The sequence below is a fragment of the Neolamprologus brichardi genome, chromosome 3 (genome assembly GCF_056152115.1).
Source record: "Neolamprologus brichardi isolate AB-2024 chromosome 3, ASM5615211v1, whole genome shotgun sequence".
NCBI classification, from domain to species: Eukaryota; Metazoa; Chordata; class Actinopteri; order Cichliformes; family Cichlidae; genus Neolamprologus; species Neolamprologus brichardi.
This window is the reverse complement of record NC_142106.1, coordinates 21,909,739-21,933,883: the sequence shown is the minus strand read 5'-3', so window position 1 is coordinate 21,933,883 and position 24,145 is coordinate 21,909,739. Positions and strand designations below refer to the sequence as shown.

The window sequence follows — 24,145 nt, the reverse complement described above, 5'->3', positions numbered from 1 at the left end:
GTTCCCTGTTTGTGAAGGACTGCTAGGAAAGTTTAACATAACTAATTGTCTGACCTGAATCAGTCTTATTAGGTAATGTTCAAATAATTTGATCATTCCAGTGTTTTCAGTGTGGGAGAAAGTACTCAGGGCCTTCAAGTTAAACACTATGAAAGGCAGCAACAAGTTTAATATTCAGAAACCTAAAGTATGTATCAGCAGCAGAATGGAGCTAAAAATAATTGTTTGTTTCAGTTCTATGAAGCTTTGAGTATTTTGGATTAGTAGTACTGCTGTGTTTGTTGCATCATATTGCTGTAATTGTTTATATGCTTTATATATTCTGAGGTAAGTTGATCTATAGTGTTACATCATATTCTATAATGATGCTATGTGTTTGTATACTTTGTGCCCAGTTTGACCCATTTAGCAGAAGTCAGCCTGTTTAAGGCTCTGATATCTATTCTGTATGACTTAAAGCAGTTATGACATGGTCTGATTTTCTCACCCAATAAAGGAATAACCGTTCGATACAGTGCTTTCAGTTCGGTACGCATATGTATCGAACAATACAAAATTTTTAATTTATTTTATCAACTTTCCTTCTGACGGTGCTGTCTGTGTTGAGCGCTCAGTGGATCTGCGCTCGACAGTGCAGCCTAGGCGGAGTAGTCGAACGCAGATTCACTGACCGCAGGGCAAGCTAGCAGACAGAAGCTAATCTCGTTGCAACATGGCAAATTGAACCTCCCCCACCCTAATTCATATCTGGCCTTTGGAACTATTTTGGTCTTCATGTGAAGTGTACATCGCACTCGCTTACGTCATTGTCATCAGACACTCTCGCAAACAAAATCACGGTTTTGTAACGCAGTAACACAGCGTGCTTACGGGAAAATAACAGTGATGTAATTACCTTTTTTGCAATAGTAATCCTTTACTTTACTCATTATTTGAAAATAGTAATCAGATTACACTAACGTGTTACTTGTAACGCATTACTGCCCATCTTGGCTCATAGGGGTTCATTTGATTGTCTGGTTTTCTCTGTATGTATTATAGTAGGGTCTACCTTACAATATAAAGGGGTTGACTGTTGTTGTGATTTGGCGATATATAAATATAATTGAATTTAACTGAATTGAAATGCAGTCTGCATATTTCTCTTTTAAATAGTTAATTTTACATGAGCACAAACTGTGATGTTTTATAGTATTAATGAGAAATTGGAAAATTCTTGCATTCCTCAAACAGACAGTGGAACTAATGTTACAAATCTGACAACCTACTTCTGTGTTCATTAAAAACAGCATGTTATTTTGAAGAACCTAGTATCACATCATTTCCTCAGAGAACAGAATAATCCAGAAAACACAAAACTGCAATTTAATGTAAAATATTTTTTATTTTTTCTGAATTGTTTTGTCACTTTGAGATTGAAATTACTGTACAAGCTACTAACCACATAACACTCATACATCACTCACACCTTTGAGTAAGAAACATTGCAGGTTATTTTTTCCTGTATCACACTGACTGACGCAAAACAGACTTTTTTCTCTCCACCAGACTTTTCTTACAGCTTCTAACAGCCGTGCTTACTTAATTTCCTGTTCCCAAGTAAACGAAGCAGCTTGTAGATAAAATACGTGGTTGCACAACATCATAGATTACGTGTCAGTGAAACCCAAAATGTTTGGTGTCTTGAGCAAATTGCTATCTTGTTAGCATCTTTTCATTTCTCTGACATAGTTTAGAAATAAATGTGGTATGCTGTGAAGTCCTGATAGATTCGAGTTCTTAATCTGCAAACAACAGCTTTATGTTTTACTAAAAATCACAAAATCACTCTCAGGGATGGAGCTTTCTAGACAGTGGAAACTGTCCAGTGTCTTTATGTTGTACAGACGTCTTTGGTTTATCATAAAAAATAACAAAATCAAGATTGTAAATTTGAACTAGCTCCGCTGTTGATTATCTAAATGAGACTGTTATGAATATTTAGTATTTTGAAAATGGAGAAGATGTGTAAAAGCTACAAAAACCACACAAAACAGTCTCAATCCAAGTAAAGTGTTTCTTATCTGTTTGATCTAAGTTTTTAAGCTATGTACATACAGATAGGAGACATGAGGGTGGGGAGGGTGAGAAGGGAAATGACACACAGGAAATTGTCTAAGGCAGATTCAAATCCATGTCCTACATTGAGAACTCGAACCTTCAGTATATGGGTTGCCTGTTTAACCAGGTAATTATATCAATACTGTAAACTAAGTACAGTTTACAGTCCTTGGATGGTGTTTTGCTGATGGCTGTTTTCCTCATGCTCTGCTACATTAGTAAGACAGGGAGGAACTTTGGACTGAACACCAGAGAGAATGACACAAACATGGAAGTGAGTTTGTGTCACTTATTTTCTGTCTGTTGTTGCAGGTCTCAGTGAGTGTTGTTGATTCATGCTGTCAGTGTGACTTTCTCAGTGACATTTAGTGAAAAGAGGGGATTATCAAAGTTCTTTAACCATACCGTCTTCACCACCAGAGGGAAGTGAAGATAAGATGAACAATTTTTATAACAGTCAGAAAACTTTTCTATCTCTGAACTATCTCTTCTAATTCTATCTCTGGGGAAAAAAAACAAAAAAAACAACAACTTTGTGTTTCTTATTTTTAAAGTTCAGTTCCTTTCGACACTGTAGCAATCAGAATTGCTGTCTGAAGACCAAGAAAAATGTCCAACAGATTTATTTTTCCAAGTGGATCTTCATGGCTTTGCCACACTGTTCAACTTGATGTTACCTGATTTTTCCACAGTATCATAATTAATGATCAATGGTCATGAAAATTTGCATAATTAAGATTAAGGAACTGACCTCCCAGCCTATTGTTCCTTCAGTGGGCTGGTTTCAGTCATGTACAATGTATTGTTTATAAGATTGGGGAAACCTGCAGTCAGCTGAGACTGAATAAGTCACTTGGATGAGTGACGAAATGTTTCTCCCACAAAACGCTACGTCCAGATAAACAGAATCAACTTTTGGAGATTTACTTTCCTGGATGATTGAGAATGCATCAAGAAATTTCTTTGATGGGTTTATTTTGTTTTTAGAACTTAACGGTGGCTTTTTCTCTGCATTCTTCTGCATCTCCATGTTGTCTTTTCACAGCAAAACATGCCAAATGCCAGCACCACACCACAAATCAACTCCAAGCCTTTTATCTGCTTAATTGATAATGGCATAAAAAAGGGACTGCCACACCTGCCCATGAAATAGCCTTTGAATACATTTTGCAATACTTTTGGTCCCTCTAAAAAATGTGGCACAGGTTAAGGATCTGAAACTCCTAAACCCTTCATCTAATTATCACAGTAACATATTTGTTCCCATGTCCATTTTATAACTACAACTGGCTTATGTTTCAGTAAACAGGTCACAAAAACAAAACTTGTCTTAGTTTTCAAGTATATATGGACCTATCTGTAGATATAGATCAATCTTAGCTTATAAATAATGTGTAGAAACAGAAAGAAACAAAAATCTTCAAATAAATATTTAAAGGGAATTTTCTGTGATTACTGCCTTGTTTAGATAAAACAACATAACTCTTTGATACTCCTTTGACTCATAGAAATGATCATGTTTACTTCTGGGTTCTGACTTCTTGCCAAGTTTACGGTCCCCAACAGCCCCACTGCACCTGAACACCTCATTTTCTCATGCTAAGGAGTAGTAGGATGCTGAGGTATCCAGTATTTTAATAATCTTGTGATAAGAACTAGTTTTTATGGAGTAAATTGTTTGTTTGTTTTTTCATGCTGCTTTTCTGCTGAAGAAGCTTCTCATCTGGAATGCAGAGACTAATGAAAGAAACACAAGGTTTCTCCAAGCTGACAGCAAAATATAAAATGTAACTCATAAGATGTGCCTTTGAGCTCTAACATTACAATGATATCAGAAATGACATCATCATGCAAAGAAAATTTTAGTTAGCTGTAAGATCTTGTAACCTGACAAAAACAGTAAAGAGGTAGAACGCAGGAGTCCATAAAAAACAGAGTTAAAGATACAGTTGTTTCCTCATCTTTTCTCTGACATTCTGCAATCATGAAGTTACAGGTAGAGTGATTTTATTGGCTGAGTGGCGCTCAGCTTTTAAAGACTCCTTGCGATACGTAAAAGGTGTTTGCTTATAATTTCTGTAATTCCATCTTTTGCAGTACAGCAACACAAACAGTCATACAGGATGGTCAAAGTCTACTTGTTTGTTGGAGAGAGAGCTGCAAGCTTTGTGTCACTGTCTGATTGATTTAATGATCAGCTGGAAGAACAAACAACAGCCTGAATATTTCTAATGAAAAAATAGCTCCAGCTCACTCTTCAACATGTCTGTTAAGACACAATATACAGAGTGTTTAATCATTAGTCCCACACTCAGCTTCACAAATAAACACTACACACAAAACAAGTAAATTTCTTTAAGAGAAATAGGAATACACACTGCTGTTGTCTGTTCTTCTTTCAGTTGGTAGCTTTTTATCCTCTTTAACACGTCGACTCTGGCAGACGGCTGTGTTTGGCTTCAGTTTTAAAACACAATAACATAATGTGCACACAGGATTCATTCATGTCTTTCTTTGTTTATGGTTTGTTTTTTCTTTCACTTTTATTTTGAGGTAAACGTCCAACACTCAGATGAACTTGTAGACACACCAGTGAAACTGGTTCTGATCAGCTGACAAAACTGTGCACAGTTGTATTTGAGTGTCAGAGTCTCATCAGTTATTTTGTTTTAAAGGTCTGAGTTTCTCTGCTAAGGCTGCCGACCCCGTGATCTCAGACAAAATAAAAAATAAACTTGTAAGAGTTGGCTTGATTTGTACAAAGTGAAATGACTGAAAATGGACAGATGCAAGGACACCGATGGTTACACCCTTGTGCAATAAAGATGATGTACGTTGTATCACATGAAACAATAAGACGACTGATCAATTTGTTTCACTGACTCATCTGTCGGTTATTTTGCTTATTCTCATGTTCCTCGTCATGGCATGTCTTGTCTCCTTGTTCCCTCTGTCTCCCCGGTCAGTCAGGTCTCTGTGTTATGCTTCCTATTTAACTTTGACGGTCCCTTGTCTCATGTCAATGTATCTAGTTTTGCTTCCTTTGTTTTGTTATGTCTAATTAATCCCAGCTGTGTTCCCATCCTGTCTCCCATTCCCTAATTACTCCAGTGTGCATATAAACTCTGTGTTTTCTTTGCTGTATGTCCTGCAGTACTCTTACTGTGCTGTTGTTTTCCCTGTGTGGGCCTGGGTTAGTTTGCTTTTCATGAAGTTTACTTTATTATGAAAAGTTTGTTGAGCATTAAAGCTACGTTTTGAGTTTATTCCTCTGAGTGTTCTGTGTTTGGGTCCTACACCCTACCTGCCACACAGCACTGACCATGACATTTTTTGTGTTAATACATAGGATAAAGAGTGCGGACAGAGACATAGGTTCATTTATTCTGGCACGTGGACACCAAATGAGTAATGACCCTGTTTCCATACCCAGCTAAAGTGCTAACAGAATGAAGGATACATGTTTATAATTAAATGAAATTTATTATAACAAAATAAAATAATTGACTAATGCAATATTTCTTAGGTAGAATTCACAAAAGTCTTTTTTGCAAAGAAGTATGAGTGAAAAGGTTTTTTTTTTCTTACATATAATTTTCACAGGAAGTATAAGTAGTCATGACAGGAGTGCTTGTTTAAATGTATGTGAGAGGAGAAAGCAGAATTTATACATTTACCTGCAAATAAATTGAGCAAATTAAAATGAAAAGTCCTTCAGAATGGAATTGTAGAATAATAATTAACTAAGATGAAAACTGAGCAAAAGTGGAAACAGCAAAGTAAAAACATTGACTGTATTCTTTTCTTATGAGATCAAAATCTTTCATGGTCAAAAGGCAGGCTGGACTCAGTAAAGCAGGTTTAGAGAGTTTATTTACAGTGCCCTCAGAAGTATTTACAGGTTTTGCAAATAGGGGATGATTGACTGCCTCTATTTAAAAAGAGCCTTAAGGGAAGTCGATCCATTAGTAAATCCAGATTCTCCTCCACGGCTTTCTTTCACACTCAAACACTCTTGCTGCAGAACATCCCGGCTACTGCATGGGGAGATGGCAGATTAGCAACCTTTGGAGAAACCATGGGAAGACACACTTCATGTCTTCTTCTAATGTTAAGCATCTGCCTTTAATATCATTTACTGTACTTAAGGAACAAAAAATGACAAACACTTCATTTATACATTTATACAAAGGCAATCTATGGAAACATACTAGTTCATCCTTGATAGAGAAATCAGTTTCCCTGAAATTGAACATTGCTTAGAGGATGAATGAAACAAGTTTTTCAGGTGACACAGCAGTCCCACACTGATAAATGAATTTCATTATAAAAAATGCCAAATATCATTGTGTAAAATGTCTAACGAATTCAAGACCACTATATAAATGACAATTATGTGACAACTGTAAGTCGATGAAGCAACATGTGTCTCTTTGCTCCTCTGTAATCTGTGTCACTGATAAACAACAGCAAACAATGTAAAACCTATTAATAAATTAGTAACAAAACAGTGTAGAAGGTACGTAGAGGCTTTACACACCATCAGCAGGCCTTATGCTTCTAGATGCGTAACTTCACAGCCCTCTGAGCCGTCGTCTGCCTGTTTTCAACAGAGAAAAGTCACAGACTCAATGCAACCTGATCCAAAACCTGATTATATATTATACCTGCTTATATTATTATATTATATTATTATTATATATATTTATTGTTAACCTAAGTCAGTGATCATTTGAAGTATTTCCCAGAATCTGTCAGTCTTTGCATGATAAATACTGGGGACCTGAGTAGCTTTGCAGAACTTATCTTACCAGTCACACTTGTTTCAGCAGCTCTCCTCTAGATCTGTGCATGTGGAATATAGCTGGATTTAGTATAGTAGTCTACTACTCGAAAGAGTGGATGTTAGAGTTTTTCTAAATTGCTGAAAAAATAAACTCCAGTTTTTTAAGCTAAATTCTCAGTGTCTTGAATCAAGCACTCGTATGGCCAAACCTTTAAACACTGTTCATGTACTTAGACACAATTTGCCAAACTCATACAAATCCTTAACACATTCTCAGTCACTAAACATGTTGTGTAGCACGGTTTGTTTGTATATCTGTAAGCCAAAATTATTTTAACATTTTTATAAATCTTTTAAAAATCAGATTGAAGAACTTGAATGATAATTGGTGCACTGGTCTGGTTGATTTTACCAAGCTATCATTTTAATAAAAATAAAACAATTTTCCTTGACAAGTAACATGAAAAAGTTATCTAATTGTGAGGGAGATCTCCTTGAGTGAATTTTAAGTATCAGCAAGTTTTATTCAGTGGAATCAGTAAAGTGTAAGAAAATACTTCACACCAATAGTTGAAGAGGAACTGTTGTTTCATCTGCATCTGATGCAGTCTCTTCTCTTTCTCTGGAGAGTAAGCAAAAGTAAAGTAAACGAAAAAAAAATAAACATAAAACAATGACATAAATCAGAAAACAGGGTTTTAAAAATGTAGTTTGTTTTTAAAAATGACAGGAAACACTAACTTACCCTTTGCTAATGAAGAATTTAGGGTCAACTATTTCACCTATTCCGACAATCAAACCAGCAAGTATTATAACTGCAATCTGTCCACCTGCCAAAGCAGTTTTAACTGTCTTCCAGTACTTTTCCTTTGAATTTTTGGCTCCTGCAAAATGACCAAAACTCAAACTGAACTTTACATTATTCGTTTTGTTTTTTTAAAACTACTAACAAATATAAAACAGTTTCTGTGCACAAACTCTCTCTTGCTATAGTGTAACAGGCTATACAACACAACTTTCAGTCATAAACTGTGAAAGGCTGGAGAAGGAAGACTAAACAAAACCTTAAGAAAAGAGAAACACAGAGGGACCACAACACTCTAACGTTGGAACTAATTTTGAGCCAGGACCAAAACGGAAGAACAACAGTAAATCAACTTTGTAAGCGAATTGTTTGCAGAGCAAATGTTTTATAACATTCTGTAACACAAAAAGAAAATCATCGGAAAAATAATGGCCTTCTCTGGATCTGGATCTGAAATGAAATTTTGTCAGTCTCACAGTGATAATAATACCTTAAAAAAAAATCTGGATTCTATAACTGACCAGTGACGTTGAGTCGACATCTTCCAACACTGAAGCCATAATCAGTGTTCACCTCACACAGGTACAGACCCGAGTCATCAGTCCTGAGTCTGGACAGTTGAAGTCTGATTCGTCCTTCTCTGAGGGCGTCTTTGTCACTCTGGACTCGTCCTGAAAACTTTGCATCCTGAGACTCTGACACCTCAACACCTTCATGAACATGATACAGGATTGAGAGTTTATCATTGATGAAGAGTTCACAGAGGATGTTTAGAGTTTTGGTGGATCTGTCAGGTTTGGTGGTGAACGTCCACTCCAGTGTGATGTTGTGGTTCTCCTCTGCCTGATAGCAGGTCTGTGTCACATTGACTACAAATGATCCTGTTGAGGAGACAGAGAGGGAAAGAGAGGAGCAGACACACTGAGAACTGGAACAAATCTGTTGTTGAGCTTTATTTGGAGTTCATAAAGTGAAGCTGTAAACTAACCAGAGACACATGAGGTGAGGATGATGAGCAGCAGGATCCTGCAGATCATCTTCTCCCTGTGAGAGGAGACAGAGGTGAAGAGTCATCAACACATGAGGTCAAAGGTCAGTCAGTACAGCTAGAAGAAGGAAAATCTACAGTCTGACTTCATTCGCTCATCACAGCATCTACGAACAGACATAATGAGGAACTGTAAAAATATCAAAGAAGGCTTGAAGTCTTTTAGAAACATGTTGTAGTTACAGAGTTTGTCCACCAGAGGGAAACGGTGATTTTTTTGTATGTGTTTGAAGGCTTTTCTTTTCAAACAGAAACACACACACAAACACACACACACACACACTCACCCAAATCCACATGCCTACACACATAAAAAGACACATTCCCAGCTATAGACATATAGTCAGAGTCAGCATATGTATCTGGCTTCTGTACATAGCGAGGAAGAGGAAGAAGTATACATTTATGTTCAGTTAACTAGGTGGGATACATGTAACCCGTGACATTGGAGTTTATATATTTCTTTAAAAGTAAAATGATAAGAAGATTTATGGTCTGTTTCCTGAGTTTTTTATTTATGGTTCTTTGTTCCTTTCTATTTATGTTGGCTCCCTTCGTCTCCAGTCTGTCCGAATTTTGTCTCTGTGGCTGTCTGATTGAAGTTAATATGTTTGTACTACTTGCTCTATGTGTTGTCTCTCTTCCTGTCAATATATTCATCTGTTTCATCGTTTTCTCTTCCCACTCTGTCTTGGGCCCATGTCTGTTTAGCCTATTACTTACTACTCTCTGTGTTAATAGCTTACTGTTTTATTTTGATAGTCCTTTGTCTCATGGAATATGGTTGGGTTGCCTTCCCCTGTCTCATCATGTTTCATTTGTTCATGCTCTGTTTCCCAGCTGTCTCCACTCCCCTAAATCTTCCTCCTGTCTATATATTGTGCCAGTGTTGCTTTGTCCTTTTTCTGTCCATCTCATGTCCCCAGTGTTATAAAGCTTCTTGTGCCTTTCACAGTTTTTTTTGTGGAAGTTGTGGATTTTGGTTCTTTTTGTATTTCATGCTTAAAATTATCTCCAAGAACATAAAACTGTCTCCAAGTGTCTTCATTTGGGTCCTCCACATCAAGACTTGGTCAGATCATCCCAGAAACTATGACACCCCTTTGTTTCATACAAATCATTAAACAGAGCAATGAATAAAACAGAGTCTTTGAAGAATAACCGGACATTAACTTGTATTTAGTTAGATTTTATGTTCTGGGCACTGAGTGTTTACAGAGTCTATGGTGACCAGCTCAACTGAGAGCTGCTCCCCAGTCAATTCCTTCATGCTAACGTGTTGGTGTTTTGTATTGTAAACAAAGTCTTCAGACGGTACAGTTGTTATAATAACCTTGTGATTTGTTAATGGAGTAAAAAAAAAAAATCATGCCACTTTTCTGCTGCAGAAGTTTCATTTCAAGAATGCAGAGACTGACAAAGGGAAACACAAGTTTTCTCCATTGGTGACAGCAAAATATAAAGTGCAACTCATAAAATGTGCCTCTGAGTTCTCACATTACAGTGAAATCAGAAATGACATAATCACAGCTTTGTATAAAATAACAGTAAAAAGACAAGAGAAAAGGAGTAGGACTATCTTTCTGAAATCAAACAAAGCCAACAGTCTGGATTGAATATTAACATTATCTGGTACAATTATTAAATAAAAATATCACAGCTAATGATAATTCGGCCATATATTTTATTTTTAAAAACACTCAGACCATTTACAGTTTACTTAAAAATGCAAAGCAACACATGCATGCAGTAAGCCATAAAAACTGTTAAAATACTTACTGTTGTTATTTCTACTTTTAACTGGCAGACATGAAGCTAGAGAAGGAGGGGTTTTCATTTGGATTTAAAACTCGTAGAAAGCCAGGCACCTTCTCTGTGGCACGTCCCTCCTCTTAGTGATTCCAGGAAGTCCCAGTCCCTGGCATGCCAGGGCTTTCTCGGTATTCAAGTGAAAAGATAGGTCATGTCCTCTGACAGGGCAGCTAGAAGTGTTTACCAAACAACTTTTATATAGTAATACCATAGACTGTGTCTGAAATGTTAGAGCTGACTTTAACTCTGTGGATCGTTTTTATAATGGAGAAAATATAAGAAAGATCAAATACATACTGCTATTGTCTCTTCTCACTTAGTTGGCAGATGACTGACTTTCTTCATCCAGCTGTTTTATGGCAGCAACGATGACCAATGATATGTGCACAAACTCTCTGTCTGAGCGTTTGTGGTGGATGAATGAATGAATAGTTTCAAACTGTTTTCTGTTTGGTATTAGGGTTTCTGTTAAAGGTTGGGGTTAACTAACCTCTACCAGCATGGTTGTGAACCATGCGGGTACATCTTTGTTAACAGCATAAGGTGCATCAGCTGAGTGAGTAGTGACTAAGAGCACTCCAACTACTGTTCTCTCGCTGGGAAATCCTACAAAGAAAGTCATCATCTCCAATGTTCCACCCTTCATCGTGAACACATTTTTGACATAAGACTTATCAGACAGCTCCAGTTTTCCTTACATGATCCTCCTTGGTTGCAAGTCTCCTCACCTGATAATAATAATAACAATGGATTGGACTTATATAGCGCTTTTCAAGGCACCCAAAGCACTTTACATTCACACACTGGTGGAGGCAAGTTATGGTTGTAGCAACAGCTGCTCTGGGGCAGAGGCTTCTTCTCTGGCCAACACCAGTAGGCGGTAGGGTAAAGTGTCTTGCCCAAGGACACAATGCCCAGGACAGAGACTTTGTTAATATATTAACTTAATATATTAATAAAGTTATGAAATATTATCATAGCATTTTAACTAACTAATCTTCTACACGCTGTAAACATGATAATAGTTATAAATGCTTTTAAAACAATGTGGTTTAACCAACATCAGGGTTTTCCCTTTAGTTTATCTGATGAAGTGGCGCCATCGTGTGACGTAAACATTTCTGCACCATCAAAGACGAAACAGCTTCTCAAACTTTTGGTGTTTAGGCGGTAACTAAAATCACTAAAGTGCAAACAGCACGTTTTTTGGTCAATTCTGTGCATCTACATTTGTTTTAGTTTTTAACACTTACTGAGGTGAAGTATTTATGTTACAAAGGTGATGTCAGCTATGATCCGTTAAGAGGTCAAACTGGGGACAAAGGCTGCTTTGGCCGCTTTCTGTGCAGAGTGTGCCGTGAAAACTTTTTTTTTTACAAACCACAATGAAAACTGTGAAGACTTTAACATGTGCACTGTTTTGAGAGTAAATCAAAAGCTCAACAACAGATTCGTAGTGAACACTGATTCAGCTCTGGCAGCTCTAAAGTCAGTGTCACTGGTAAGTTGATTCAGTAGAAGTTAATATGTATGCTGAGAGGGAGAGAGACAGTATATATCCTCAGTTTGTTCAAAAGCTTCACCGCCATCTGGGCAAGACGGGAACTTTAGTTGCCAACAGGAATAAAATATGTACATGTAGAATTTCTAAAAAAGAAACTTTGTTCATCTCAATTTAATTAATCGTACATCCTGTAATTTCCTGTATTTGTAATACTGTACATGTAAACCTGTGATTTATTGTATCTATCACGTAGGAGCAAATCCCCACCAGGACATTTATTCACTATACTGCGTCTCCATCTGCTCAGGGCCGCGGTTACCGAAGCTACTGTGGAAGGTGCAGTGAATTAAACAGCTGGCACTGCGATGACTTACCGGCGATATGATTGCTTATGTTTTTCATTACAAAAGAATTGTCTGATGTGGCTGTGTCCTCGGAAATCTGGATATACACCCCGAGTTGAATACATATAAAAAAATGGATGGTGTAATCATTTCTGGAGGCTGGAGTTTTCAGTATACACAAACAACAAGCTGCTTCAGACACTGATCCTCCCGGTGGAAATGCACCTTCTCTTTCATCCTTGTATAAAACAGACTTTTAATGTTAGTTTAAATTCAAAATAGACGGTACATAAAAATATATATGAACACTAGATAATAAAGCAGGAGTGGGGAACTCCAGGCCTCGTGAGCCGGTGACCTGCAGGATTTAGATGTGTCCTTGATCCAACACAGCTGATTTAAATGGCTAAATTACCTCCTCAAAATGTATTGAAGTTCTCCAGAGGCCTGGTAATGAAGTAATCATTTGATTCAGGTGTGTTAACCCAGCGTGAGATCTGAAGCCTGCGGGACATCGGTTCTCGAGGCCTGGAGAGGCCCACTCCTGTAATTAAAAAAAGTGAATGGTTTAGTCCAATGTGTGCTGTAGTGAGACATTAAACTTCACTAAAACTATGCAATTATGAAACATAACTTTAATCTGAGCCAAAGCGATTTGCTTAGTTGTAAATAAGAGTGCAGTAAACGTGACCCGACAGACAGAAGCTAATTATGCCCAGTGTTTAACCTCCACTGAGAGCTAAAACTCAGTGAAGCTTTAAAGCTGTGTGCTGACTATCACCACGTTACATGGACACTACAGAAACACAGAGACACAAAATCAGGCGGAATTGTAGTTAAAATGATTTCATTTTTGGCTGAAGATAATACTGATACTAACACATCCATATCTGCCACACAGAGCTCTGCATTTACTGCTCATTTAGAACAAATGACGGTCTCAGCAAACGAGGCCAAAATCACACAGTCCACTGTCTTTGTTAGATGTGCGCCTGTTTCAGCAAAATTCACAAACTCCCTCCAACACAACGTCCGGCCCACTGTGCGGCTCCACCAATGAGATCCGAGGGCCCGCGCAGTGGTATTAGCATACAGCCTGTATAAAAAGCGCTGCTCTCAGTGACTGAGCTCATTCGTTGCTGCAAAGTATCGAGGAGAGAAAATGCCTGAACCCGCCAAGTCCGCGCCCAAGAAGGGCTCCAAAAAAGCCGTGACTAAGACTGCCGGCAAGGGCGGCAAGAAGAAGAGAAAGACCAGGAAGGAGAGCTACGCCATCTACGTGTACAAGGTGCTGAAGCAGGTCCACCCCGACACCGGCATCTCCTCCAAAGCCATGAGCATCATGAACTCGTTTGTCAACGACATCTTCGAGCGCATCGCTGCTGAGGCATCTCGCCTGGCGCACTACAACAAACGCTCCACCATCACCTCCAGGGAGATCCAGACCGCAGTGCGCCTGCTCCTCCCCGGTGAGCTGGCAAAGCACGCCGTGTCTGAGGGCACCAAGGCCGTCACCAAGTACACGAGCTCCAAATAAACTGGCTATCAGACGTCAACACAACGGCTCTTTTCAGAGCCACACATTTCATACTGACGAGCATATTTCCTACTATACATACCGTTACTATGTTGTGGACCTTTGTTTCACTGAGTGGTATAATCTGTTGTACTGACTGAGGCTGTTTAAATGTTTCCTTACTTTTTAGATTCTAGGAAGAAACTCCCTAAAAATCCAGCATTGATATGACTTTGTGACACTGGTTGCTTTTATTACACTGTCTTGTGTCTGTATCGTTTTCGGTCGTCTGTCTTTTGTTGCAGGTTTTTTTTTTTTTTTTTTTTCTCCCACACATGCACATTGATGTGGTCATGTGTCTGTTATATGGAGCACCATGGTCTTGGAGGAATGCTGTCTCGCTTCACTGTGTATTGTAGCACTGCACATGGTTGAAATGACAAACCCACTTGTCTTGATGATGCGCACTAACATTACAAACAAAACTAGACTAACAACTTTAATACATAAAGGGCTGATTTGTTGGACTATCAACAGGCAAAGATGTAAAAAAAAAAAAAAAAAAAAAAAAAGAGAAATTGTTATCAGTTTTTTCGTAATTCCCCCATGGCAACCTTGAATGGATGACACCTTTAGCATTTGCCTATATTCCCTATGCCACAGGCCCTGCTGTGTCCTTCACGTCAAGTTTTTCTAGCTATAACCGAAGAGGAATTTCCATCAAAGCTATCTTCAATCTAACTCCTAATTTGATGGCTCCGTAGCCACCTTTTTATCTGCCTTTATATAATGTAACTATTGTAGTAAATGCTGTGCATAAGATGGAGTTGTACAGGATGTCGGTAGGAATGATTTCCTGTGGTGTTCAGAGGTGAATTTTGGTTCAGTCTCTCACTCCTGTGACTGGTCAGCATATGGAGTGGGTCGGAGGTATTGTTCAGCATTTTACTTATCATGGACAGAAATCTATGATTACACATTTTTCAGTAGGTGGAAGAATAACAGAATCCTCCAGAAAGAAGAGCAGAGATATACTGGGCATAACTAAAGACACTAGATTAAACTGAGGTCGCTATCCAGGACATGAAATAAGCTTTATTAGTCCCACAGCTGGGAAATTCACCAACATGGGCAGAGCAGGATAAAATAATTACAACAATATTACTATGAATAGAAGGATTAAACATGTTTGACTAGTAGAGTCAACAAGACGAGGTTTAACAGGGAGATAAACTGGATGTTTTGCAGGTATTGAGTATTACACATTGAGATACTCAGTTTGTGGATGTGTGTAATCACGTGTTCATTCACTGCTGTTGTTTATTGTAGAGTCAGTAACTGTAGAAGGAAACTGAGTCAATGCAGACTAAGAGATCAGAGCCAAAGTGTGGAAGCTAGCTGCTGTAAGGTCACTAATGAAGCTTCTGATGTACAACAATGTGAGTGAAACTGTGCTTTGGTTAGAAGTGAGCAGCTGTCGCACAAGTCTCGCTGCTCCGTGGGCCTCCAGCAGCATCGGTGTGTTTGCTGGGAGCTCGCAGCATCACTTTGTCCCACAGCTGCGCTCACCAGATGCTGCTTTTAACTCGGAGTGCGTGAACAAACATGTGTATTAGCTGGAAAAGGCTTTTTACGGAGCTCTGCTGCGGCTCCATCGGTTTTAGCAGAGAAAAGAGTGCAAGAAGCCGCCGAGCAGCGCTGAGCTCCGCACAGAGTCGCTGAGCTTTGGAAGCTCCACGAACCGAGAGCAGAGAGCACGAGAGCCCGACACGAGGCCTGCACGAGGAGACACGAGCCCGCTGTGGACGGCTCCACTGTCGACCTGCAGTGCTGCTCACACACTCACTTTGAGCTCTTTGATCCCGAGACACAAAACACAAAATGAAGCTTTGCGCAACACGCGAGAGCTGCGCGCGCTGCCTTCACTCTCAACGGTTCTCATGATGCGTTTAAGTGCAGCGTGGCGCTTCCGACTTGCCATCACTGTACTGTGAATCTCGATCAGACAGGAAAGAGGAAAATGTCCGAGGAAGCTCCCGCACCTGCTGCCGTCCCGGCCAAGGCGGCCAAGAAGAAGAAGACGACGGCTTCCAAGCCCAAGAAGGTCGGCCCCAGCGTGGGCGAGCTGATTGTGAAAACCGTGGCCGCTTCCAAGGAGCGCAGCGGCGTGTCCGCAGCCGCGCTCAAGAAGGCTCTGGCTGCCGGAGGCTACGATGTGGACAAGAACAAGGCCCGCGTCAAGACCGCCATCAAGAGCCTGGTGGCGAAGGGCACTCTGGTTCAGACCAAGGGCACCGGCGCCTCCGGATCCTTCAAGATGAACAAGAAGGTTACTGAGAGCAAAGCCAAGAAGCCCGCAAAGAAAGCCGCTCCTAAAACCAAGAAGCCCGCCGCGGCCAAAGCCAAGAAACCGGCAGCAGCTGCTAAGAAGTCGCCCAAGAAGGCAGCAGCCAAGAAGCCTGCAGCCGCTAAGAAGTCGCCCAAGAAGGCCAAGAAGCCCGCAGCGGCGGCCAAGAAAGCGCCCAAAAGCCCCAAGAAGGCGGCAAAGAGCACCAAGAAGGTGCTTAAGAAGGCGGCAGCAGCAAAGAAGTCCCCCGCCAAGAAGGCCCAAAAGCCCAAAGTCAAGAAGGCGGCCACAGCAGCCAAGAAGAAGTGAGCTGACACCACTCTCACACTCAACAACGGCTCTTCTCAGAGCCACCACAGCAACACACAAGAGCTCCTTCCTCTCACTCACTCACCACTCTGTCATTCACAATAATGTCCTTATTATTAAAAACCCCACTCCCCCCATTTTACTCATTACAATTACAACTTGAATTACTATCATGGTGCACATTAGTGCTCTCTAAGCAAGTCTACAACTCCAGAAAAAGACAACAATGCAAATATTAACTCAATATTTACAATCAGACCTTTGTAATACAAGCCATCACACCACTTCTTTTACTGTGAAACATTATCATACAAGAATAAACTGTTAAAAGTTATCATCTACATTTTAAAATATTATATTAAACAACACATAATGCATTCATAGATGCATGTTATTATTCATGTATGAAATATTGAGTTCTATTTTTTGAAAGCCTACACTGGCTGTTGTAGTGGAAGTACACTGTATATTTTAATGATACCTAGCCAATATTATCCACTTGAAATGCTCTAATCTACAACCTTACCTGACTAAATCTAGTCCAGTTGAATTGATATTGTGTGATTTCAAGGACACACATTTTACTCCAAGCTGAGCCCGTACTGCTATTTATTTTACCATGGAGTTCTGTAGCGTTAAGGATGAGGGGAATTAAATTATTTCAAAATATAGTCTTGAGGTTTACTTCTTCTTGCCCTCAACAATTCTTTGGATATCCCAGCTGAAGAAGAGTCCGGGGCTGCCCTGTGTCCCCCTCCTCAACAGTTTTCCACTAATTCTATTGTTCAGTCTGGGGGGGCTGTCCTCTTCCCAGAGTTTTACTCATTTTATAACAGGCAGACCCCCACTGTCAATGCATTTTTCATACTATACAGTTACACACCAAAGCTTATAGCTGAACCAACTGATTTGGCATGTCAGAGGTCAGGGTTCAGCAACTTAATGTCATTCTTGAGAACTTTAAGGTCGCATAAAATGCTTTGAGAACACAAATCCACTATTGTCTTTAAAACAGGGGTTGACAAAGTCATTCTAACAAAACCCACACTTAGGAATCATTTCCCGTTGTTCTGATTTCCAGCTGCCCCCTATTATCTAAGCAAACCTAAACTCCATCTATTCTTCGAATTGTTTTACTCTACTCACGACAGACGCAAAATGTCCCAAATTCAGCAGCAGTGCTGAACACTCTCCTTGTCATTGTTTGTTCTAGTATAATGTGATCACTGTTTTTGTCCTTGTCACATGACCTGTAAATAGTGTCTCTGTATGTTTTTACTAACTTGTGTTTAACACCAACCTGCTAAAGGGTCTGCAGATGGAAATTAGCCCAAGGCGATAATCTGGCATATTTACATTTGTGAAAAGGTTCATTAAGATGTATTGCCCCTCTTTCTAAAAATAAAATAAATAAACACGTCGCAAGCAGCTCCACCTGTCCCTCTCGGTTATGATTTCCTATTGTGTTTTACAAGGTTTGATCTTGCCACGTGTCATGAACAGCATGTTTCCATGAGTTTAGAAACCACTTTAATTATAAAGTGAGTGAACCGTGATGAGTGTCTACAGTCATAGTTAAGCTATTAGTGATATCCAATTTATTCTTAATTAGTAAGATGAGCAAGGCACGAGCCTTACCATAAAGCAGGAGAGACTGAGAGCTTTTACCTCTCGTTTTATATCAAGACCTGAAGTTTGCTTTATTCACAAGACAAGAATAGACTAAACACACAGTTTTGGAGTTAATAAAAGTAGTTTTTTTGAAGGTGGATTTTAGTCCCTGACTATGTAAGATGACATGAATGAACGTACATTTGAAAATAAATCAAGATGCATAATCTACATTTCCCTGTACACAAGTTGTTACAAACACAGTATCAGACAGGAATGTTTGCTTTGAGAGAAGTGTGTGGCTCTTAAAAGAGCCTTTGTTTTTGTTGAAGCCGAGCGCTTTGCGCTTACTTGGCCTTGGCGGGCTTCTCGGTCTTCTTGGGCAGCAGCACAGCCTGGATGTTGGGCAGCACACCACCCTGAGCGATGGTGACTCCCCCCAGGAGCTTGTTGAGCTCCTCGTCGTTGCGCACAGCCAGCTGCAGGTGACGTGGGATGATACGAGTCTTCTTGTTGTCGCGGGCTGCGTTGCCAGCCAGCTCCAGGATCTCAGCGGTCAGGTACTCAAGCACAGCTGCCAGGTAAACGGGGGCGCCGGCTCCCACACGCTCCGCATAGTTGCCTTTGCGCAGCAGTCTATGGACACGACCCACGGGGAACTGAAGCCCGGCACGGGATGAGCGGGTCTTAGCCTTAGCTCTGGCTTTACCTCCGGTTTTGCCGCGGCCGCTCATTTTGACAGGTTCTTTTCTTCGTAGTATCAAGACTAAGAAAAAATGTGGCCCGATCAGCTGAAAGCTTCGCTTATATTTCCGCAGAGCGCGCGCAGCTTCGTCACGCACCAATCGCAGAGAGGCTTGCGGCAGCGCGCACATCAATGGACGTTTCTCCAATGAGCAGCACACACCGAGGCGGGGCCGTGCTCCACGTGGAGCCCGTCACCAATCACGAGCCGGAGCGGCACCGCGTCACAGCCAGTCACACACTTTAAGAGCGGCAAGTCTCGCCTGTTTGCTACATTTTCTGCTCTTATCACAGGGAAAGAAAACTGAGAAAAAAATGGCAAGAACCAAGCAGACCGCTCGCAAGTCCACCGGCGGCAAAGCCCCCAGGAAGCAGCTGGCCACCAAGGCTGCTCGCAAGAGCGCTCCGGCCACCGGAGGCGTCAAGAAGCCTCACCGTTATAGGCCCGGTACCGTGGCTCTGCGAGAGATCCGCCGTTACCAGAAATCCACCGAGCTGCTCATCCGCAAGCTGCCCTTCCAGCGCCTGGTCCGCGAGATCGCTCAGGACTTCAAGACCGACCTGCGCTTCCAGAGCTCTGCCGTCATGGCTCTGCAGGAGGCCAGCGAGGCTTACCTGGTCGGACTCTTCGAGGACACCAACCTGTGCGCCATCCACGCCAAAAGGGTCACCATCATGCCCAAAGACATACAGCTGGCTCGCCGCATCCGCGGAGAGAGAGCTTAAGCTGCACACTCTCCTACCAACAACGGCTCTTTTAAGAGCCACCTCACTCACACCAAGAGCTCGCTTCTTTGGTAGCAGTAGTATTATATCAATCTCATACTCTCACTTAAATCTTCATGCTCTTTCTATTCTAGAAACTATAGTCGGCATGAGCATGGAATTCACTAACTTCCGTTACAAAACTGCTTCATTCATTTTTTTTTTTTTTTTTTTTTAGCATAAATTGTTGTATGCTAAAATGGCTCCCTCATCACATTTCAGTGCTTTGCACTAGACAATATGATAGACTAAGTGCTCTGAAGTACCCAGCGTAGACTCCTATTGTTTAAATGTGCTATAAAATACCATAGACATGACAGTAAGGCAAACATGTTAATATTAGTTTGCGGAGGCTGTTAAAATGTTATCTAACGTTAACATGTTGGTGACACAATTTCATCCTAATGGTAATGACATATTCATAGGGTTAATTTTTGAGACAAATATCAAGATCTGCACAAATTGACAGAAACCCTGAAGCAGCTACACATTTAATTCTTGTTGTCATGTATGTCCTATTGTCAGGTGACAGAAGAACCAACACAAAGCTCAGAGTAATGGTGATACAAGATCACAGGTGAAGTTGGATGATGACTTGGTGGTTCATGACTGTATAAATTTTAATTTTAAATGGTTTAAAAGCATGTAGAATAGCATATGTAGGCAAGTATATTTCTCCTTTTTTTTTTTTTTTTTTTTTTTTTATCAAGAAACAAAGACAAAAGCAGGGCAGGGTTCGGTGGTTGAATCTTCCGTCCCCACCAATGCCAAAACCAAATCTACGCCCTTGTCAGGATCATCCCCCACCACCTGCAGCTGGCCGTCCGAAACGACGAAGAGCTGAACAAGCTGCTGGGCCGAGTGACGATCGCTCAGGGTGGTGTGCTGCACAACATCCAGGTCAAGAAGACTGAGAAAGCTAAATAAAGTCCTGCGACTGTCCTCAACCAACTACCGGCTCTTGTAAGAGCCACTCACAACCTCTGAGAGTACACTTGATTAAAGTAATGAAACTAAATCTTTAATCCATAGGTGTCAAACTCATGTTCACACTAGAACTGAAGTGGCCCAGCCCTGTTAGTCTATCAGTATGTGCAACACATTTAGTTGTTTTACTGCAAGAATAAAAATCTGACTGAGTTAAATTGTAAAGTTATTACCCAGACTTTTCTTTTTAAAAACTTGTTGTAAAAACAGAAATCTGTGTAGTAAGAACATGAACATTGTCTCATTGTTTTTTCCTTAAAGTACTTGCACTAAAACTTAAGAAAAAAGACAGCTGAACAGATTAAAGAGGTTCAGACTTATAATAATTATAAATCACTACAAACTCTCATTTAGGTCTGAGATTCATTTAGACCGACAGCGAGCCACAGCTGTGAGCTACATGCAAACACACTTTGTGTGTGGTGTATTTTCTGTAATTCTGATCTGCTCCCTCAAAGGAGCTATTTTTTTCTTTTTACCTGGAAGCATGTCAACGTAGACAACCTGGCAAAACTTCTTGTTTGCGATGTAGGTCATTTCATCACAGAGCATTAACAGTTGCCTTTGATACTTTGTTTGCAGTTTAAACAGACATGTTGCAGGAAGAGGCTTCAAAAGCTTCATAGGGCTTCATCCACTCATGTCCACCCTCTACTACAGCGGTCCCCAATCCCAGTTCACGAGGGCCGGTGTCCCTGCAGGTTTTAGATGTGTCCTTGATCTATCACAGCTGATTTAAATGGATACATTACCTTCTCAAAATGTCTTGAAGTTCTCCAGAGGCCTGGTAATGAACTAATCATGTGATTCAGGTGTGTTGATCCAGGGCGAGATCTAAAACCTGCAGGGACACCAGCCCTCATGGACTGGGATTGGGGACCTCCGCTGTACTAGATCTAGACCTACTACATAACCACTAGTGATGTGTCAGTCGCAAACGAAATGGCTCTTAGAGCCGAGTCTTTGACGTGAACGATGCGAGCCGGCTCATTATCGCGAGCCGTGGGTTGTTGTTTTTTTTTCTTTCTCTACAACTATTTTCAGTTGCGGATGATAAAGGATTCAGAAAGTTTATTCATGCAGGCCCATATGACAGATAATGTACATCTTCTTTTTGTTTTCATATTTTAATTTATATTTAATTGTGTTGTGGTTGGCAGTGTTTTGTGTTGTTTCACTTTAAATTTGTTTAAAAGGAAAAAGATGAAAATGTAAATAGTTAAAAGCAGAACTGTGAATACTTGGTTTTTGTAATATATGATTTATTTATTACATTTTATGTGGAGCGAATAAATAAAAGTATATTTACGGTGGACACAAGAGACAAAGCACGTACAAACCCCAAAGCACGTACAAACTCCAAAACACGTAAAAACTCGGAAGCACGTACGAACTCCAAAACACGTACAAACACAACAGAAGTGCTCCAGGATGCTAGGGCGCAGTGTTAAGCTTTTGTTACTGAGAATGAACATTTTAAATTATTTGAATATATATATGAGTGCTTGTGTATAAATACACAAATGCTTTCAATTGTGTAATTTAAGTGATCTAGGTAGCTCTGGTTTGGAAGTTCAGTTAACGCTAGAAATGTGCTTTGGAGTTTGTACGTGGTTTTGAGTTTGTCTGCTTTGTCTCTAGGGGCCACCGCATATATTTATATATAAACATAGATAAAAACACTTTATTTTGCATTGGTAATTCCTTTTGTACATAATTTTATACGGTTAATAATAAATTAATTAAAGCAACAAAATAACCTGAAGACCTGGCTCTATTTAGTGAGCCAAGCTGATTCTCTAAAAAGAGCCAGAAATCCCATCTTCTTGTCTGCTTTAAGCAGATATGTGACAGGAAGACATTTACAAATAAACAGATAAATCAGTGAAATCTTTCAGTTTTCTTTTGGTCTTACTGTTCACACTCCTATAGGCGAGTTCAATTAAACAGTGGTATTGAATAGGTCTGTAACCTCACAAGTTCAGAAGAAAGAAAAGCACACATGACAAACAGATTAATTTTATACACTTTAGAAAAACGCAGAGCCAATAATTTGTTAGGTAATTCTTTGTTATAAAAGTTATAACATAGTAGTTCAAAAGTTGCTGGGGAGATACTGGCATGCATTTTATCAATTTTTTCAGGACTTCCCTCAAACCAACAAGATCGCAGAACAAAGCTCTAAGTGAGGTGTGTGTGGCTCTTAAAAGAGCCGTTTGTTGATTAGGGTGAATGAGTTTAACCGCCGAAGCCGTACAGAGTGCGGCCCTGCCTCTTCAGAGCGTACACCACATCCATGGCAGTCACAGTCTTCCTCTTGGCGTGCTCAGTGTAGGTGACGGCGTCACGGATGACGTTTTCCAGGAACACCTTGAGCACACCGCGGGTCTCCTCGTAGATGAGACCGGAGATACGCTTCACTCCGCCACGGCGAGCCAGACGGCGGATGGCGGGTTTGGTGATTCCCTGGATGTTATCACGGAGAACTTTACGGTGACGCTTGGCGCCTCCTTTACCGAGTCCTTTGCCACCCTTGCCTCGTCCACTCATGGTTACAGTTTCTTCTTTGTACGAGCAAAGTTGAATGAACCTCAACCCGACGGAGCCATCTTATTATGTGTGCTCGGCGGACGTAAAAGAAAACAGCGGGACGGCTCGAAGCTCAGTGGCTCCGCCCTCTCTTCTATTCTCTATGTGGAAATAATGTATTTTGTTAATGACAAATTAAGTCTAACCAAAGGGAGGCTCTCACCAAATCGAGTCGAGTTCATATTTTTATTTCACATAATTAATCAATTGAAACTAAACCCAAGTGTCCACATTAGTAACAAAAACCAGACACCCTCTTAACGTTTTACCCAGAGTCTAGCATAACTTTTCAAGCTAAATTAAAATGTATTATTAATATTAAACATGAAACTAAAGGCTAAAAGTACAAAAACAAATCCCGTTTATTTATTGTATTTGTAAGCCTGTCCTTTACAGTCAGAATTGTAATGTGAAGCCAAATATTTGCTTCACCAGGATGAGCGCTATAAGCTGTTCTTCACATGTCATTTTATTTCTGAGAAATCTACAAGTGTATTTATTCAGTGTACAGTAAAATGCGATGGGGACAACCAGAGCTACTCCACCCGCAGTCACAGTCATGCTGTTCCTCATTTCCGCCAAAGGCCAGTAGATGGCGGTAGTTTTAGCCGCTCCTGTTTTCTTTTATGTCTTCTTTTACATGAGATGTACATTTAGGAGTCCATCAAGCAACCCTTCAGATTCATTTCCTAACAGCAAAAGTGAGTGGAAGAGTTAAGTCTTTTGTTCACAAAGACATAGCTGACAGGCACTTTTGACTTTTTGTACACAGTTGATTTTGTAAAGCCCCTCGCATTGCATTCATAATCAAGTTCACTGATTGACTGTCCCGCAGTGTTGTTTTGTGTATTTCTGTTCCATCCACTTTAATAAAGTGT

General features: G+C 40.3%; 5 protein-coding genes and 1 pseudogene across 5 annotated transcripts; 3 read left to right on the top strand and 3 right to left on the bottom strand.

The window, feature by feature from the left end:
- Positions 1 to 5,908: 5,908 nt before the first annotated feature.
- LOC148103903 (uncharacterized) lies at positions 5,909 to 8,728 on the bottom strand. The gene is made up of 6 exons (XM_087834571.1): positions 8,680 to 8,728; positions 8,213 to 8,572; positions 7,632 to 7,770; positions 7,451 to 7,508; positions 6,641 to 6,700; positions 5,909 to 6,137 (listed from the first exon to the last, which is right to left on the bottom strand). The coding sequence occupies exons 1-5, from the start codon at positions 8,726 to 8,728 to the stop codon at positions 6,653 to 6,655; spliced, it is 654 nt and encodes a 217-aa protein (XP_087690697.1). The 3' UTR covers positions 5,909 to 6,137; positions 6,641 to 6,652.
- A 4,820-nt stretch (positions 8,729 to 13,548) lies between these two features.
- LOC148103902 (histone H2B 1/2) lies at positions 13,549 to 14,230 on the top strand. Its single transcript, XM_087834791.1, has one exon. The coding sequence runs from the start codon at positions 13,562 to 13,564 to the stop codon at positions 13,934 to 13,936; it is 375 nt and encodes a 124-aa protein (XP_087690917.1). The 5' UTR covers positions 13,549 to 13,561; the 3' UTR covers positions 13,937 to 14,230.
- Positions 14,231 to 15,886: 1,656 nt separating this feature from the next.
- Positions 15,887 to 16,793, top strand: LOC148103901 (histone H1 pseudogene; annotated as a pseudogene).
- A 1,522-nt stretch (positions 16,794 to 18,315) lies between these two features.
- LOC148103900 (histone H2A) lies at positions 18,316 to 18,991 on the bottom strand. Its single transcript, XM_087834768.1, has one exon. The coding sequence runs from the start codon at positions 18,914 to 18,916 to the stop codon at positions 18,530 to 18,532; it is 387 nt and encodes a 128-aa protein (XP_087690894.1). The 5' UTR covers positions 18,917 to 18,991; the 3' UTR covers positions 18,316 to 18,529.
- Positions 18,992 to 19,221: 230 nt separating this feature from the next.
- Positions 19,222 to 19,721, top strand: LOC148103899 (histone H3). Its single transcript, XM_087834748.1, has one exon. It carries the CDS (start codon positions 19,242 to 19,244, stop codon positions 19,650 to 19,652), a length of 411 nt encoding a protein of 136 aa, XP_087690874.1. The 5' UTR covers positions 19,222 to 19,241; the 3' UTR covers positions 19,653 to 19,721.
- Positions 19,722 to 22,746: 3,025 nt separating this feature from the next.
- LOC148103898 (histone H4) lies at positions 22,747 to 23,258 on the bottom strand. The gene has a single exon (XM_087834846.1). It carries the CDS (start codon positions 23,226 to 23,228, stop codon positions 22,917 to 22,919), a length of 312 nt encoding a protein of 103 aa, XP_087690972.1. The 5' UTR covers positions 23,229 to 23,258; the 3' UTR covers positions 22,747 to 22,916.
- Positions 23,259 to 24,145: the final 887 nt, after the last annotated feature.